General features: G+C 27.6%; 1 protein-coding gene across 1 annotated transcript; it reads right to left on the reverse strand.

Annotated features, from left to right (window-relative positions):
• Positions 1 to 3,637: 3,637 nt before the first annotated feature.
• Positions 3,638 to 14,973, reverse strand: LOC136973670 (uncharacterized). Its single transcript, XM_067268408.1, has 4 exons — positions 14,865 to 14,973; positions 12,443 to 12,730; positions 9,131 to 9,264; positions 3,638 to 4,253 (listed from the first exon to the last, which is right to left on the reverse strand). The coding sequence occupies exons 2-4, from the start codon at positions 12,721 to 12,723 to the stop codon at positions 3,712 to 3,714; spliced, it is 957 nt and encodes a 318-aa protein (XP_067124509.1). The 5' UTR covers positions 12,724 to 12,730; positions 14,865 to 14,973; the 3' UTR covers positions 3,638 to 3,711.
• Between the last annotated feature and the right edge of the window lie 1,172 nt (positions 14,974 to 16,145).

Below are 16,145 nucleotides of genomic sequence, written 5' to 3' on the forward strand. Positions count from 1 at the left end.
ATAAACAAAAAAAAATGTATTAATTGATTTTATTGGACAAAAAATCATTTATTACTTTTATTTTTTAATAATGAAATAAAAATAATATTTAAAATTTAAAAATTTAAAATATTATTATTGTTATTATTATTATTATTATTATTATAGTCGTTGTGTTATTAAATTCTCATTATAAATCATTAAATCGAGGAAGAGATCTTTATTACATTAAATAAAACATCTTACACATTTAATTAAATATATATATATATTTTTTTTTACAAAGAAAAATCATTCGTATCGTTAGAAAGTAAAATAAAACTTTAAAAATAATCTAGAAAAATTGCGAAAAAATAAACTGGTTTTTGTCATAAGTTTGTAATGACACCCTTAGCCGAGGTTGTAATATCTTTTTATATAAATTGTGCCAAGATATTTCGCAGTTTTGGCAAGTTCCCTTGGAAACGGTTATTGGTCTACGAACCCTTATATACGTTACTTAAGCAAGAAGGTAATTTCAATTTAATAGTTTCCTTCAGTTATATTTCGTCATCGTTAACTTTTATAATTAAAACCAGGTGATGCTTTCAAACGACAAAAGAACATTCACATATACTTTTATGTATATAAATATATATATATATATATATACATGTTTTTTTGGAATGTTGCCAGTCATAAAGGGGAATTTAGCACGAGGTTGGACAATTTTGGAAATAAAAGTATTGTTATCAAAGTCGTATAGATAAGTTCTCTTGTTTGTGATACGATAAATATTATTTATATTAAAAAAAAGAAATATATTATTAAATATTATCCAGAGCAATTTAATATTTTATTGTTTAATTGGTATCCATTTGAATTTTAAAATATTATTGTCTGCTAGTTTTTTTCCTCCTCTTCTAATTTCTCTTTTTTTAATTTAGAAAATATTTATATATCCTTTGTAGGTCAATTGTTAAAGTAGCGAAAACATGTGTGACTCGTTTAATAATTAATCAGGAAGTTTAAAATTAATGAGAGTCGTTTCAATGATACTTTTATAATAAATAATTGCTTAAATAGTTTTTAAATGCATTTTTTAGGAGCTTTGACAAACGAATGTAGAATGTATCTGGTTTTAATTACGATTTTTATGCTTCTCTGTGAGGTTTATCGGAATTTTTTTTAATATAAGATTATATAGTAAAGTGATCGACGATTAACGATCCGTGCACATGTAGGTAATAAATTGTATCATATTACGCATCGACCTTCATAGATGAATAAATTTAAATTGATTTCTGATCTAATTATTACGTATTTTTTGAATTTCGAAATCTCAAATTAAAAAAAAAACGGCAGGGGTACTCGAATTAAATCTAATCTTGTCACTTAATCGAGCTATATTACAATTATATCAATATATTACTTTCTTTTTCCTACTTATTAAATTATTATATATATAAAAAAAAAATGTTTAAAAATAAACTAACCTTAATTTTATATTAATAAAAATGTCGAATCGATAAATGAAAAATTATAAATAAATTGTCGCCACCTGATTTAAATTTAGTTTTAACCAAAGACCTTGCTTAATAATTGAATGATAAATGAACAGCCGATATACAAAATTGGTAAGAGTAATAATAATCGTATATATATGCAATGTTTTAATTTATTTATTAGCGCGGTGAAGGTCTTAGAGAACGGTGAACGACCATTCAAGGAAAAGGGTTAACAGCCGAGACAAGGTCATCTTGTTTGCAATTAGAAAATATTGACCTACTTTGTTGATCTACAATTCAATCATCAAATTTGGTCAGTTAAAGGTCGAACGTAAACGAAAAAGTCAAAGGTTAAACGTTGCCGTATAGTCATAATGGTTATTATATCCTTCGCTGTGATTTTGCAATGAGTATTAATGCTGTGAATCACGAACTCAAATTGTTCGTTTGTTTAGCATTTATAATTCCGTGTATGTTGCTTTTTAAAGTGTTCATTGTTAAATACATAATGTAACAGCTCGGTTGTTTGGTACGAGAACAATTTCCGCCATTTTCTACGAAAGTAATTCTTGTTTTTTCGTTTCTTTTGACCGATTTTTCAGCATTTACCTTGCATAATAAAATAATCTAAACTAAGCGGGGGTATTACGGAACTATAATTATAAAGGAAAGTATTTTTTGTAATTGTCTCTATAATGGAGAAACCAATGTTATGTTACAGGAAAGCGAGTTAAATTTTAGAATGTGAAGGCTTTAAATAGATGAAAAAATTGACACCGACACACACACACAAAGTGTTTGATCGATAGAACAGTTTTTTACTTGCAGAAGGCTTCTAAATCAGGCCGAAAACGTTTGTAATTCAAAATAAACGTTGTTGGAGTAAGTAAGGAAGGTGTTTTTTTTTTGTGTGTGTGTGTGTTAGTGTCTATTGAAAAGTTCCAGTATATTAATTAACTAGATAAAAAAATTTTCGGGTAGTCCGAATCTGTGCGTCCTTACATTGTCTAACCACATAAATTTGGGATAGTATGCTAAAATAATACTGATAGATCAAAAGGGCGATAAAAAAAATATTCGTGTAATTCCAATGACCCATTTGGATTTTCTGTATAGATAAGTATCTCTACATAAGCATGAATGAGATACTCTATTTTTTCTCTATTCTTTGTTTATAAGGCACGAAACACTTTCTCGTGTTGGCTAGAAATGTTCGGCTTTAAAAATTTTTGGTTCATTTCCAAAAAGAATACTTCTAGGATACTCATCAAATTTTCTACTCTTTGTGTTAACTTATTCATATAATTTAAATTATTTAACGAAGTAAAAAGGAAGACATTTAGGAATTCAGTAAACACATTACTCTGTCGTAAATATAATAGATATTGTCGATTAATTACGTCATTTATAATTAAAAAAAAATAGTTATTCGTTATTCTGAATAACCAAATATTTTATAATTAAAATATGTCGCGAAGTTATAAACATTTTACTTACATTTTCTATTAATTACAAACTGAGTATTTTTATTATTAATGTTATCATAATCGCCTTGTGAAATGAAATTAATATTAAGCATAGAAAATAGATATAGATATATATTGGACTGTCTATCACTCTAATAAAATAAATAATGATACTTTTGATATTGGTAATCAGATAAGATGATTAAAAAAAACTTCGAATGCTTTGTAATTTTATATTAACTATTAATAAAAGACAGCAATAAATTCTCCCTGTCTAAACACAGTTTTTTCTTTTTAATTTTTTATCATATATTTGTATAATGAGTGCATTTATTTTAGAATATCTACGAGACATTTAATTTGCACGCCGATTGTAAACAGGTTAGAAATATTTCGATCATAAAACTACGAATTAACCTAGATTTAATGAGTTTTTTTTTTCTACTTGCGATAGAAGCTGTTCAAAGTACAATCGCATAAAGAATAAAGACAATTGGAAAAAATAATAATAGAACTATAATCGGATATAGTTTTAATACTTAGAAATTTTGTGATAATTTCGATTAATATTTAATTAAGTTGCAAAATATTTTTGTTTGTAAGGTTAAACGATTTTCCAATCGTCACTTTAGCAATGATATAAATATTTTGTCGGAATTTTTTAATGCTTTTACGATAATCACATTTGAGTAATAACAGTAAACAATAATTTTAAATAATTTATTTACAAATAAAAAAAAAGGACAGGAAACTTAAATGAATAAAACTAACGCTAACATTTATTTTCTTCCTATAATCGATTCAACAGAAAATGATATTAAACGCGATCTTTCGCATCTCTTCGATTCGAATTCCTCTTCCGCGTTCTTGCAACATAATTTCTGATTAGCTTCGTTTACTGGCAGTAGGGGCGCTAGCATCGGTAACGAGGCCGATGTTCCATAAACTGTCGACGTTAACTGATGATGATAATACGAATTCAAATGAGATCGGTAACCGTTTTCGTTGGTGATACTTTGTGGGGTTTGATAACACAGTTGGCGATTTGACAAGACGGAAGTAGGATAGTATGGATGCCAGGCGATTGATAAATGCGGATGGACGGATTCCGAATATTCATAAGGCGGATGAGAATGGACGGATGGTGGGCCCCACGTAATATTCGAATATTGAGACGAAAGTTGATCTTCTCTGTCGAAAGTTATAGCGTCCAGTTCCTTATCTGCGAAACATCTTCTTTTTCTCATTCGATCACTTAAATGGGGTAGAACTGGTCTTAGCGGATTAGCTGTCGACAACTGATATAACTTCAATCTGTAATCTGTATAATTAAAAATAAGAATAAATCAGTATTATCTTCCATATTTTAACTGTTATTTCAGAGTAAAGTAACAAAAAAAAAATTGTTTGTTTTTATTAAAAATGAATATACTATTGGAATTAAATTCTAAACTATCATACTACAAACATTGAAAAACTTTGCTTAAATATTAAAAAGTTTAATACACTGTATTAAGATAAACTTTGAATGGTGCAGAAAAGACCTCACGGTTAATGGTTTATGTAGTTTAATTTTGAAGTTATAAATTGTATTTTTAATAGAACTCTTGCTAAACTTTTCTAAAAATTTACAATGGAATTAAATATTTGTGTGTAAATTCGACAATAAAAAATACATTTTTTATAGATTTAAATCACAAAATAACGTTAATGAATTAATGAAGCCAGCACGCCCATGTAAATAAAGAAGTAGTTATGAATATTTAACAATAAATAAATAAATAATTTAACCAAAAGTCAGATGGCAAGTCAAATTGAAGTGTTTAGAAGGATGTATGATGTGCTAACCCCTGCACTAAACTTGTATTTTTTAATCATAAAAAACAATGTTTCTTGTTATTAAGAAAAGTCAGTTCATAGAAAAAGTAAACATCATAAGAAACAATGGTTTTTTTCCTCTGAACGAAGTGTCAGCATGCGGAAAAAGTAAACTCAAACGTATACACTACATATAGTCAATATCTGAAATTCTATTCTTTTTAAGAAGGACAAGTTTATTCAGAATTGCAATGTATTTGTTTATGCGTAACATTAGAAATGAAAACTCTGTTAAAATTGCCATAAATATAGTAATTTCGCAATATTACACGATTTCTTCTAGGAATATGTTTATAACATTGTGTAATAATCACTTTCACGGAAACTTTGATTATACTATTTACAAATAATCTTCATAATGAGAGGCAATAAATCAAAATTATTTGAAGATTAAGCTTAGTAGATATATTTAATAAAAGAAAAAATAATTTGATGTATAATTATCTAACAACTATTCTTTTTATCTTTGTTTATAAACTAATTAAAATTCGATAGTACTGGATCTCATTGGGCACCATGAGATCATGGTTTTTTGGAAAATTCTCTTCTTGATCTTGTGGCATTGTAGTGAGGACATCTATATAAAAAGGGATCTATTTATCTTCTTTCTATAGAAATTCTTTAATAAAAAAGTTATTTATCCAATCTGAACTAGTTTATTGATTTAATCTATGTTTAAATCAATGTTTTATGTGTAATATTATTAATAAAGCAACTTTACTATCCATATCAACAAGAAATGTAAACATCCTACAAATAATATAATTCATAATATTGAATGTATAGTACAATGCTTTCTGCGCTTAATTTCCATCCGTGAGCTTAACTTTAGAACTGAGAAGATATTAATCCTCATTACATTTTCTACGTTTTACATAAACTTTTTACAAGTTAATAGCTTAAAAACCGGATATTGGCGCTGCAAAATTAATAAAAATTATTTATACATGCAAAATTAACGTATAATTTATTTATATATTTTATTTCATAATAATTGCTATACAGGATTATGTCTTCTGGCAAGAATTTTTGAGTAACTTCCTTTTAAAATAAACTACAGAAACAACATAAATACAATCATTAATTGCAAATACATAAAACGATAACACTTGACTATAAAAAAAATTATACAGGATAAATCTAAATAAACGTTTATCTGGAATTTTTCTCTCTGCTTCATTCTGTTTAGCTTCTTACTCCTTTTTTTCTTCCTTAATTATAATTATTATAATAGTTACAAGTATAAATACACATATTTTTTTTTCTATATACTCATCTTATAATTTGTAATCTGTTATTAAGTTCTTTTTACATTTCGTTTTAGCAACTAATGTTTATACTTATTAATATTATGTAAATTTTTATAAGTTTATTTATTATATTAATTTATCCTGTCAAACTAAATTCCTATCATTTAAATATAATATAGTAATGAAGAAAAATTAATGGAAGGTTATTTTTTATTTGTAATTTATTTAGATTAAAAATTCAAAAGAGGACTTCCTATTATAAGATCTTTTTAGTGTGACGTCTCAATATGGCGGATAGAGGGCTAGCGGTTCCAAATAGTGCAGTTCGTCAATTGTACAATTGTAGTCTAATACAATAATTTCAAACCTAATTTGTATTTTTAAATGAATCACTAAATCGTATAATGAATATTTACAAATGTAAATTTAAAAATCGTGATTTGTGAAGTTAAAATAAATTATAAAATAAGTACTCCTGTAACAGGCTAAGGCCTTATATTTTAATAAATTTTGAATTGAATTGAATTGTATAATGAATATTCTATTATTAAAAAATTTGAAATTGAGTAAACAACTGACTTCATTCAACAAAATCTGCAGTTGTCACTTTGTCAACTGCAAGACAAAATGGAATATTATTTCAATGGAATGAAAATAAGGCAAGGACGTTTAAATCTAATAATAAAAAAACTAAGTATATTATACATTTCTGTATAAAATTAATTATTGTAGACAAGAAAATTTAGTAACATCGACGTTATTGCATTTTTGCTATAAAATAAAACATTATTATTTTACAAACAAATTATATAAAAGTTTTGCCCTATATTTTATCTACATAAAATCATGTTTTACAAATTTAAAAAAATATGCGGAAAAATATTTAATTTTTCCCAAATGGCCTTGTGCAAAGTTTATTTTTGAGATCCATTAAAAGAATGGGCTGGCCACTTGGAGTTTTTCAGGTTTTCTTCACGTTTGTAACACTTAAATAGGGTTTAGAAAGTTCTCTCGGGAAGCATCCTCTTGGCAGATCGCTCACGCGTTGCATTGCCATAAACAAATAAACCAAACCTCTCTCGACACATTGTTGATTGGAGGTAATTCTTGATCAGTTTTACTTTTGAAAACGGTCGTTCTCGGATGCAGTAGATACCAGTACAATTATGTTTTCGATAATTACTAATTTCTCAATTTAATTACTAAAATATACTACTAAGGGCCCACCATAGGCGTCTCTTTTTTGCCTTTACGTAAGCAGCCCTGTTTTTCCATTTGTTTTATCAGTGCAATGGAATTTATTTCTCAATTTTCAACCAATGTATATAGATGCATCAAGAGAAAAGGTAAGTACCTCGGGAGGTGAATATATGAGTGTTTACACGAAAAAATCATGTATAACATGTATCTACGTCGCAGGAACGAACGTATGGTGATTTATTAATATTAACAAAGACACAGCAGTATGAATGTTTCACAATTCGATATACCAGGTGTTAATGCAGCAACTATGGTTGCATTTACAGTCCGTTGTACTTGATGGAGCGATGACATCAGAGGAGGTTCTCGAGGTGGCTACTCTCAGCATCGATTCGTTTAAAACACATCGTAATAAACTGTAAACTATGAATACTTCTTTAAAGTGCATTCCTATCCTGTGATAATGCGGCAGCATTTCTTATCCAGACAATAAATTAATCAAGGGAGTATATACATTGAACATTCTTCATCCAACCACATAAACAGTAGCATCGCGGTCGAAAGCTTGTGTGGGGCCTGGTGCTTTTGCTATTTTTCTTTTTGAACAAATGAAATACGTGTTGTCTCAGAAATTATTCATTTTCGGCCGTTTTACTCCTCTTGTAGTGAGTAATCATCTCCCAAAGTATCTACCTTCCCTCCTCTATAGTAATATAAAAGTACTAAAAGAATAAAATAACTAACTTACACCAATATTATTAATACTTATTAAAATTTAAAATTTTCTTTCTGAAAACTTTATGGTTATACTAAACTTTATTTATGTTTTAATAATAAATTATAAACGTTAAATGTTTTATTGTAATGTGATATTTATTGTTATAAACATATTATAATACTGTGTACTCAACTATCATAAATAAATAAATAAAAATCAATTTATCATAAATTGTTAATATATTATTATGGAATAAAAAGAAAACATTTCCATTTAATAATTTATACACAAATAAATATATTTAGTTATTTATATTGTCTGATTATCTTAATTTAATAATAATAATAATACAAGGAAAGAGAGAAATGGAATAGAGCCAGGGACAATCATAAATACAGATTCATTTCTCTCTCTAAATGACAAAAATATACTGTATATGAATTTAATTAATAAAACAAATAAAATTAATTGACCAATTTAGATAAGTTTTTCTACATCTCAGTTAATCCACCCTATACAAATTACGTTTTAATTTGAATTTAGTTTTGTTTTTATTCTATTTCTATTAAAATTTAGTATCAAATATTAGCAATTTTGAATGAATTATAAATTTTTGAATATTACAGAATTAGATGTCCTTTGTTGAAGCATGGAATGAACGGAATAAATGGATTTAAAAAAAGTTAAAGAGCAAGTAAAAACTTATCACTCATGCATCTACAGGTAGGTAAAATAATATATTAATTAATTAATTATATCATTTTGAAGGTTGTTTTGTTTCTTGAATAATATAAAAATAATTATAAAAAATGTATAAATTAAATGCAGTGATTGCGTGCAAACGGTTTAGATTTTAAAAAATCAATTTTACATTTTTTTTTTCTATTTATTAGTTATATTCAACAAACCAACTTATTTATGATTATTTAATGAAATCGTAATAATTATTTGAACAATAATTAAATTTTCGATAATTAAATTAAATTTTAAATATTTCAAATTATTTTCATGACTAAACGAATTCTTCTTGCGAACTACCTATCTGCCATCTGTCGATCGAAATTGTAACTAAATAATGCAACTTATTTTCTATTAAATATTAAATTACATAAATAAAATATTTTTTAAAAAATCTCAAAATGTTTAAATTACTTTGTAATAGTTCTCTAGATATTGTGCTCTTTTGTAAATTTCTCAGATGTCGTTGATACATCCTCTTCTGTTCCAATATAGCTTCCGCTGTTTTAAGTTTATCTGTCGTGTCTTTGCCTTCGGTAGCCTGTTGCCTGGTAAAAAAATATGTTTTACTAATTTTATTTTACTTTATAAATTTTTTATTATTTAATTAAGTTGATAACACAAGCACTCGCATGCACACACATACACAAACATACTCCCCACGCGCACAAACATTTAATTGTCTTTTGTGCCACTAGATGGTGCTGTAGTTACATGCTATCTTGGTATTGCAGTGTTTATATTTTAAAACATTATTTAACTTTAACAATAGGAATTTTATAAAAATAAAATATTTATATATTATATTCTATGCTCAAGGATGCTATATGAATAATTTTAAGCCTAAGTATCAATTACATTGTAATTCCACATATCAAAATCACTATAATCGCCACTGATTACCATTGTATAAACTAATATTTTAATCAAGTCCATTAAAAGTATTTTACTAAAATAAACGATATTAAATACTCAATTAAGAATATTCGGGTTAAATCTCTATGCTAACATTACATTTTTATAGGCCTGTTTAGAATTTCGATGTGTCGCCGTTGAAATTTTAAACGCACATAAGCTAATCACAATACAATCACCGAGAAGAGAAATGTTACATACGTTGTAAAATATCAATTCGGAGCATAAATTAATTAATCTTATATTTTAAGACAATATAAAAATGTTTAGATGCTTTGTTTTGAGATTAAAAGTTATCCGGGGTAGAATTTTATCCGTTTTACTACAATAAAACGTGAAAAACATAGAGGACTTTCGTTCTTTTAACACTATACTTGACTACGAATAATTCATTCAAAAAATCTAACGTAATTAAAACTTTTCCATGACTTTGGACTTTTTTATGTTAGTAAAATACTGAAAAAAAGATCAATTCATAAAGAAAAAGTCCTTAATTTCCATAAATCTAGCACAAATTTAACTAACAACAAACGTTTTTGGCCTGTTTTATAGACCAGCATCAGATCAAAAATAAAACGTCAGGCTTTCTTTTATGGTTATTTGATTAATAGTCAATTATTAATTATTTACTACTTAAAGAATATTCTTCTACATTATTTCAGAGCATTTTTCTTAGCTCTTTCAATGCATATATAGAATGTGATGCTGTTTTAAAACTATTGCATTAGTAAATTCTTTCTTGAGTTTGAAATTATCCTTGCAATCAGTTGTTTATTTTCTCTATCCTTGATTACTCATCTATTATTTCAAACAGAATTTGTGTGTCACGTATTTTATGTAAACTGACGTGGCATTCTGTTAGTTATTATATTAATTATATTAACCAGAATGGGGATTTATAGTATTTTAACAATATTGTTTACATTCGATTGTTGGGAAATCATAGAATAAACAGCTTTTAAATTAAGAATATGATTTGTAATTTGTTTTAATTAAAATTTATCTTTACGCAAATATATTATTTTTTAAAAATAAAAATAAAATATAATAAGCTTTTTATTAACTTTTTTTTGTTAAAGTTAATATATCTTAATGCTTAAAAGTATTCTACATTATATAAATAAAGGTTAAATAGTTAAAATTTTATAAATCTTTATAATAAAAACTCTAAATGTACCGTACGTTTATTACTTATTTGTAGTTAGAAAATTATAGGCCTAAATCGTTTTTAACATATAAACTAATAGAAGAAATTAAGTTTTATACGAATTTTAAAATATTAATCTTTATTATTTATTAAACAAATTTAAATGTAATATGAAAAACTCTATTCAAAATACTCCAATTTTAAGAGACGTGCGATACATTGTTACTTCTCTTTTCTTAATTACGTAACATAATTATCACGAAATGAAATTTAGGCCTAAGATAATTTTATTTATTCCAAGTTCACACGATTTTGATTTCATAATTAAAACAAAAAATGTAATCGTGAAATCATAATTATCCGCTAAAATCTCATTTATTAGGTTGAAAAGGTTTTATTGAAGAGATTTTATTGAAAAGTTATCCTTTAAGGAGACGGTCTTTTGACATTTAAAATTAAAATTAAAGAAATTATATTCGTATCACACACGTAAACGGAAAATAAATTTACATTCTCGTTTCATTCTTATCCTGAATGACTAATAACATCTGTCGCATCGCTTTGCTATCTTTAGTGAAGAATATTCATATTTACATGAAAGCCGTCAAGATGATGATGATGATAATGTAATCTCAGTTACTACTTGGTTAGACTTATATCTCTTGCCTAGGGTTGTATTGCTTCTATAAATCCATCATCCAAAGATTTTATCTAAGTTTTAAGTTTGGTAGTTAAAATCTTTAGTTAGACAAGTTACTTACTCCATTAATTTTCCGCATTCATATACGATACGGTTAAGTTTAATTAATAAAAAACTGACTGAAATTTTACAGATAATTTTTATTATAATTTAATATTTAATTATTGTTGTTGTTGTTTGTAAAATTAAAAGTACAAATAACTGAAACGAAGCGTTAATTGTAATGTTAAATGATGTCAACTGACAAAGAGATCTCTTGCTGTATTTGAACAATAGAGATTACAATAAAAGAAAAATGCTATAGTACTCAAAAGCAACAGCGAAATTACTTTGTTATACGTTGTAAGTTTTCAGATGGAATCTAAAATAGTAAATTTACACCAAAGTTTCGTATAAAAACTTTTGTTTTGAATAAATTCGGCTAATTAGGTGAAAGTGTATGAAATGATCCGGTTCTTTTTTAAGAATTTTGCATTGATTAAGTATGAAATGGAGAAAAAAAGAAAGTAAAGAAGTGTATGAAAGTTTCAAGATAGAAATCAAAATTCTTTTCACGAATATTTCCGGTTGTATCTTAATTCGAACGGAATGTTTTGAATATCTTGGATATTTGTTTTCGGATGACATCTCTTCACCTATCTTTGAATTAAAATCTTTGCCTGTCATTGCACCTGTCACGCGTGGGATGATAGAAGAAATCTTATTAATATGTAAACGGGGAAACAAGACGGAGACATTCTTGTTACATGTTGGCTCCGTGTTTAATTTCTGAAAACACGATATCTTGTCGGCTCCTTTTCAGAGTTCTTATTTAATCAACTAAGATAAACGGAAAACGGACGGCAAAATTAATCTTTGAAATTGCTTAACGGCATAAAAATACACGCTTAGAATTTAAGTGCAGATACGAAATATTACAATAAAAACTTGACAGGCAATTTGTAATCAATTTTATAATACTTACCTTCTTAGAGCTACTTGAGCGGCCATAACGCGTTGCCTTTCTACTACCAACAAACAATTCGGACATTGACAGTCTCTCCATCTGCAATATCTTTTGTGCCCTTTTAGACAGGATACAACGCCGTGGTTACGACATCTTGCACATTTCGGTGTTCTTAATAATCTTCTGCTTTGCTTATTGGAAACTTCGGAAGAAATTGCTGTATCTACTTCTACATCCGATTGACTCAGGCCAGAAGTGCTGTCGGGTCTCAGTTCCTCTACTTCTTTTAAGTTGTTCATCGTTTTACTGTAGATAATTTATTTTCAGTATGAAACAATTTAAAATAAATCGGTACAAAATTCTTCTTTGTGTCTATTTTATTCCTTTACAGCTCTCTTTTATTAATAATTTGAATGTAATTTATACATACGTGTATTTGATGTTCGTTCTGAATTGACTTTCTAATTAAAATTAAATCAGTGTTAATCTTCTTTATATAATAGCAATATGTGACTTTGAATTTGTTTTTATTCCTTTTATCTTATTGTCTTTTTTAATTCTTATAATTTATACGTTTGCTATATATTTTATATTTTTCTTTTGTAATTATTGTGGAGATTATTCTGTTTTATTCGAAGAGGTTCTGCTTACTCTGCGGCATTATCCTGCAAACTGACAATGAATAAATCTAAACACAGATTATGTAATAACTACGTAAGAAACCATGTATTTAAATCTGTAATTTGTTAATTTAAATAGTAAATTTATTTTAGTTTACAGTTATAGGCCTGTGTTGTTTGTGATATTTAAAATTTTAACTATTTTAATTCATTTTGTGTTTTAAATTTTTAAAAAATAAGTGCTTTAAATATTTTTCTACGTTAATATTAGCATAAGAAATACTTGACGTGATTTGAAGCATATTAATTTTCTTATAATAAAGAACAATGACTGAATTTATAGTATAGAACCAGTTAAATTACATTAAGTATTTTAGCTTATTTCAGCGTAACTAATTATTGAAACTTGTACTTATTGAGTGAGCTTAAAACAGTAGGTTATTTCTTATATTACATTCCTTTATATCCCATATTTTTCTATATCAAATTTCAATTTATCTGTTAAAAATTCGGTAGTAAATGGTAATAACATAACTGCCATTAAATATAATTATTCAATAACTTATACAATTATATATTATAATATATATTAATGACAGAATCTGCTTTGTATTTAAAGAGGACTTTACTGAAAGCCTTCAATATAAACTTGGGGATTTAAATTGCAATTTTAAACGTTCAAAGTATTTGCGTGTTAATCAGGCAAGTTTTAAATTGTTAAGAAATTCTATTCAAGTGTTTTTATATAGTAAAAATATAGTTTGAGCCAACTAGAAAATTCGGAGCAGACTTCCTTTCTTTGATAAAAATGTATCACGCTGTGTTTTCAGTATTTTAACTCGACAAAATCTGCAATGGAAAGCAAACAGATGGTATCCATCACCTCTCAACTTATTCTTTGTGGTGTCGGCAATAGCAACTTCTGGCTAATTTTATATCACGATTACATTGCAGACACGTGGACAAGTGTTTATTATTTTGACCTGTCAAGTTGTTATGATTTGCTTCGTATGTTTCCAAAATACGGGGTGATGAGGTTAGAAATTGGCCGTATAATTCATTTAAAAATGAATGTCTTAAAAAAAAAAAAATAATAATAATAATAAGCAGTGGCCTTCGATAAAATTAACAATTTGAATTTGAAAGGGCAGATTTACATTTCAGTTTTTAGTAGGTTTCTCGACTGTAAATTAAATCATTTTCGAAAATATTTAAACTCGGCCTATTGTTATTTTTTCATTTATATAATTTTTACTATATTTGTTTATTTAGTATCAATTGTAATGGTTTTAACGTTGATTCAATTGATACAAATCCAGCAATTATCAGAAAATTCTTAATCAAATGAATAGATAATCAATCATTTTATAAGGTAAATAACTGAAAAACACTAAGGATTTAATTATTTACTTATTTAATTTATTAGCTGAAAGGATATTCTAGAATTCTGGGGTTTGTGCTAGCCTATGTGTAAATTAAAACGAAACAGATTTAAAATGTTTATTTCAGTTTATTTGGGTCATTTCGAAGTTTTTGCTATTGTTAACAAGCTAAAACATATACAAAATAATTGTATATCGTAACTTTTGAAGATTTTTAACAGATTTACGTTACTTAAATTAAGGTTTCGGTATTTATGGATAGATTAGATAATTCTGCCATGAATATAAATTTAATGGCAATCAACATAACACTCGAAATATAAAATCTTAAGTGATTAGTAAATATGCATTGCATTTGGGTGTTGTCTATTAATTAATATACTATGAAAGTTACTACTTAAGCATTATACATAAAAATTATAACCAACTATTACTCACAGATTTTCGGAATTAGAAACGCATCAATCCACACCTGTTAACAAAATGGATGTCCTGATAGCAGATAAGGTCGTCATTAGGTAGTCAAAGACGTACTCAGTTGAATCTATCTGAGATATCACGTTAATGTCTGTGATGCCAGCATTTGGTCCATAGGCGGAGAAACGTCAGCTAAACTCCACCTCCGACTCAGGATAAGTCTCTCACTTTGCAGCTCCTCCCATGGAAGGATTGCACATAGGCAACACGAAAAAAGCGTCGTCGGAATCGCCGAATCACCGAACGAATTATTATTATTATTCTAAAAATAATCGAGTGGCATTTTTATATTCAAAGCTAAGTTAATCTAGCTATTCTATCTTCAGCATTCAGTTGCACAGTCAACAAGATGATGTACCTCTTGTCACAATCGAATCCATTGTTCGCTCGTGTCACCGATGCTGGAAAGAAGTCTGCATGATGGGAATCGAGCCGTGAAGACCAGATAAGATCAAAGTTGCTTGAGAGGAACCGGAGTAATGGAGCTAAAACATAAAAGTTTCTATCTTCAACCATATGAACCATTTTTGAGAGAAATCGATTATTTCGTGCCGATTACTCGCGAGCGTGTAATCGATATTGACATTTACAAGCCGGTATTCTGTAGGGGACGAATATAACACCGGCCAGATGGGGAAACCAATGACCTCATATGCTTGGACAAGATGGCTTTTGACAAGCGTGTACAGCCAGCGCGTGTCATCGTGTCACTATTCATTTCCCGGCTCCTCCTGTGACATTAGGATTGATCATTAAAGAATTCTTTCCTGTAAATTTCTTTTGGGCACTGCGTAGAGCTTGGATCACTCAGCTACTATAGGTTCTATTGTTTGGAATTAAGCCACATTTCTTTTGGCTAAATAACATAGTGTTTGTTTTAGACTTCATCCATTAAGAGTTACGTTCCCGTGATGAATGCTTAAGTCTCATCTATTGCATTTTGTTACTCGCTCTATTTTCCGAGACTCATTAGTGATACTTTGCATGTCATGCCAAGTAAATGTAACGAAAAATGAAGCATGTACAACTTAAAACATTTATCATTCGCGCCTCTAATTACTCCAATTCGATTTCAAAATAGTTTCGCGCCGCCACGTGACTCGTATATATTTGGAGTGCAGATATCCCGAATAGTTTCAATTCGTTCTCGGAATCTTCTCCAACGCATAAAGCCAATGAAATTTTGTCACTAATTGGTATTGAGCAAGTACAGAAAGTCGCTTCTTCAGATTAATTATACTA

Source organism: Centruroides vittatus, unplaced genomic scaffold, assembly GCF_030686945.1.
Source record: "Centruroides vittatus isolate TY-2023 unplaced genomic scaffold, ASM3068694v2 contig_3255, whole genome shotgun sequence".
NCBI lineage: Eukaryota > Metazoa > Arthropoda > Arachnida > Scorpiones > Buthidae > Centruroides > Centruroides vittatus.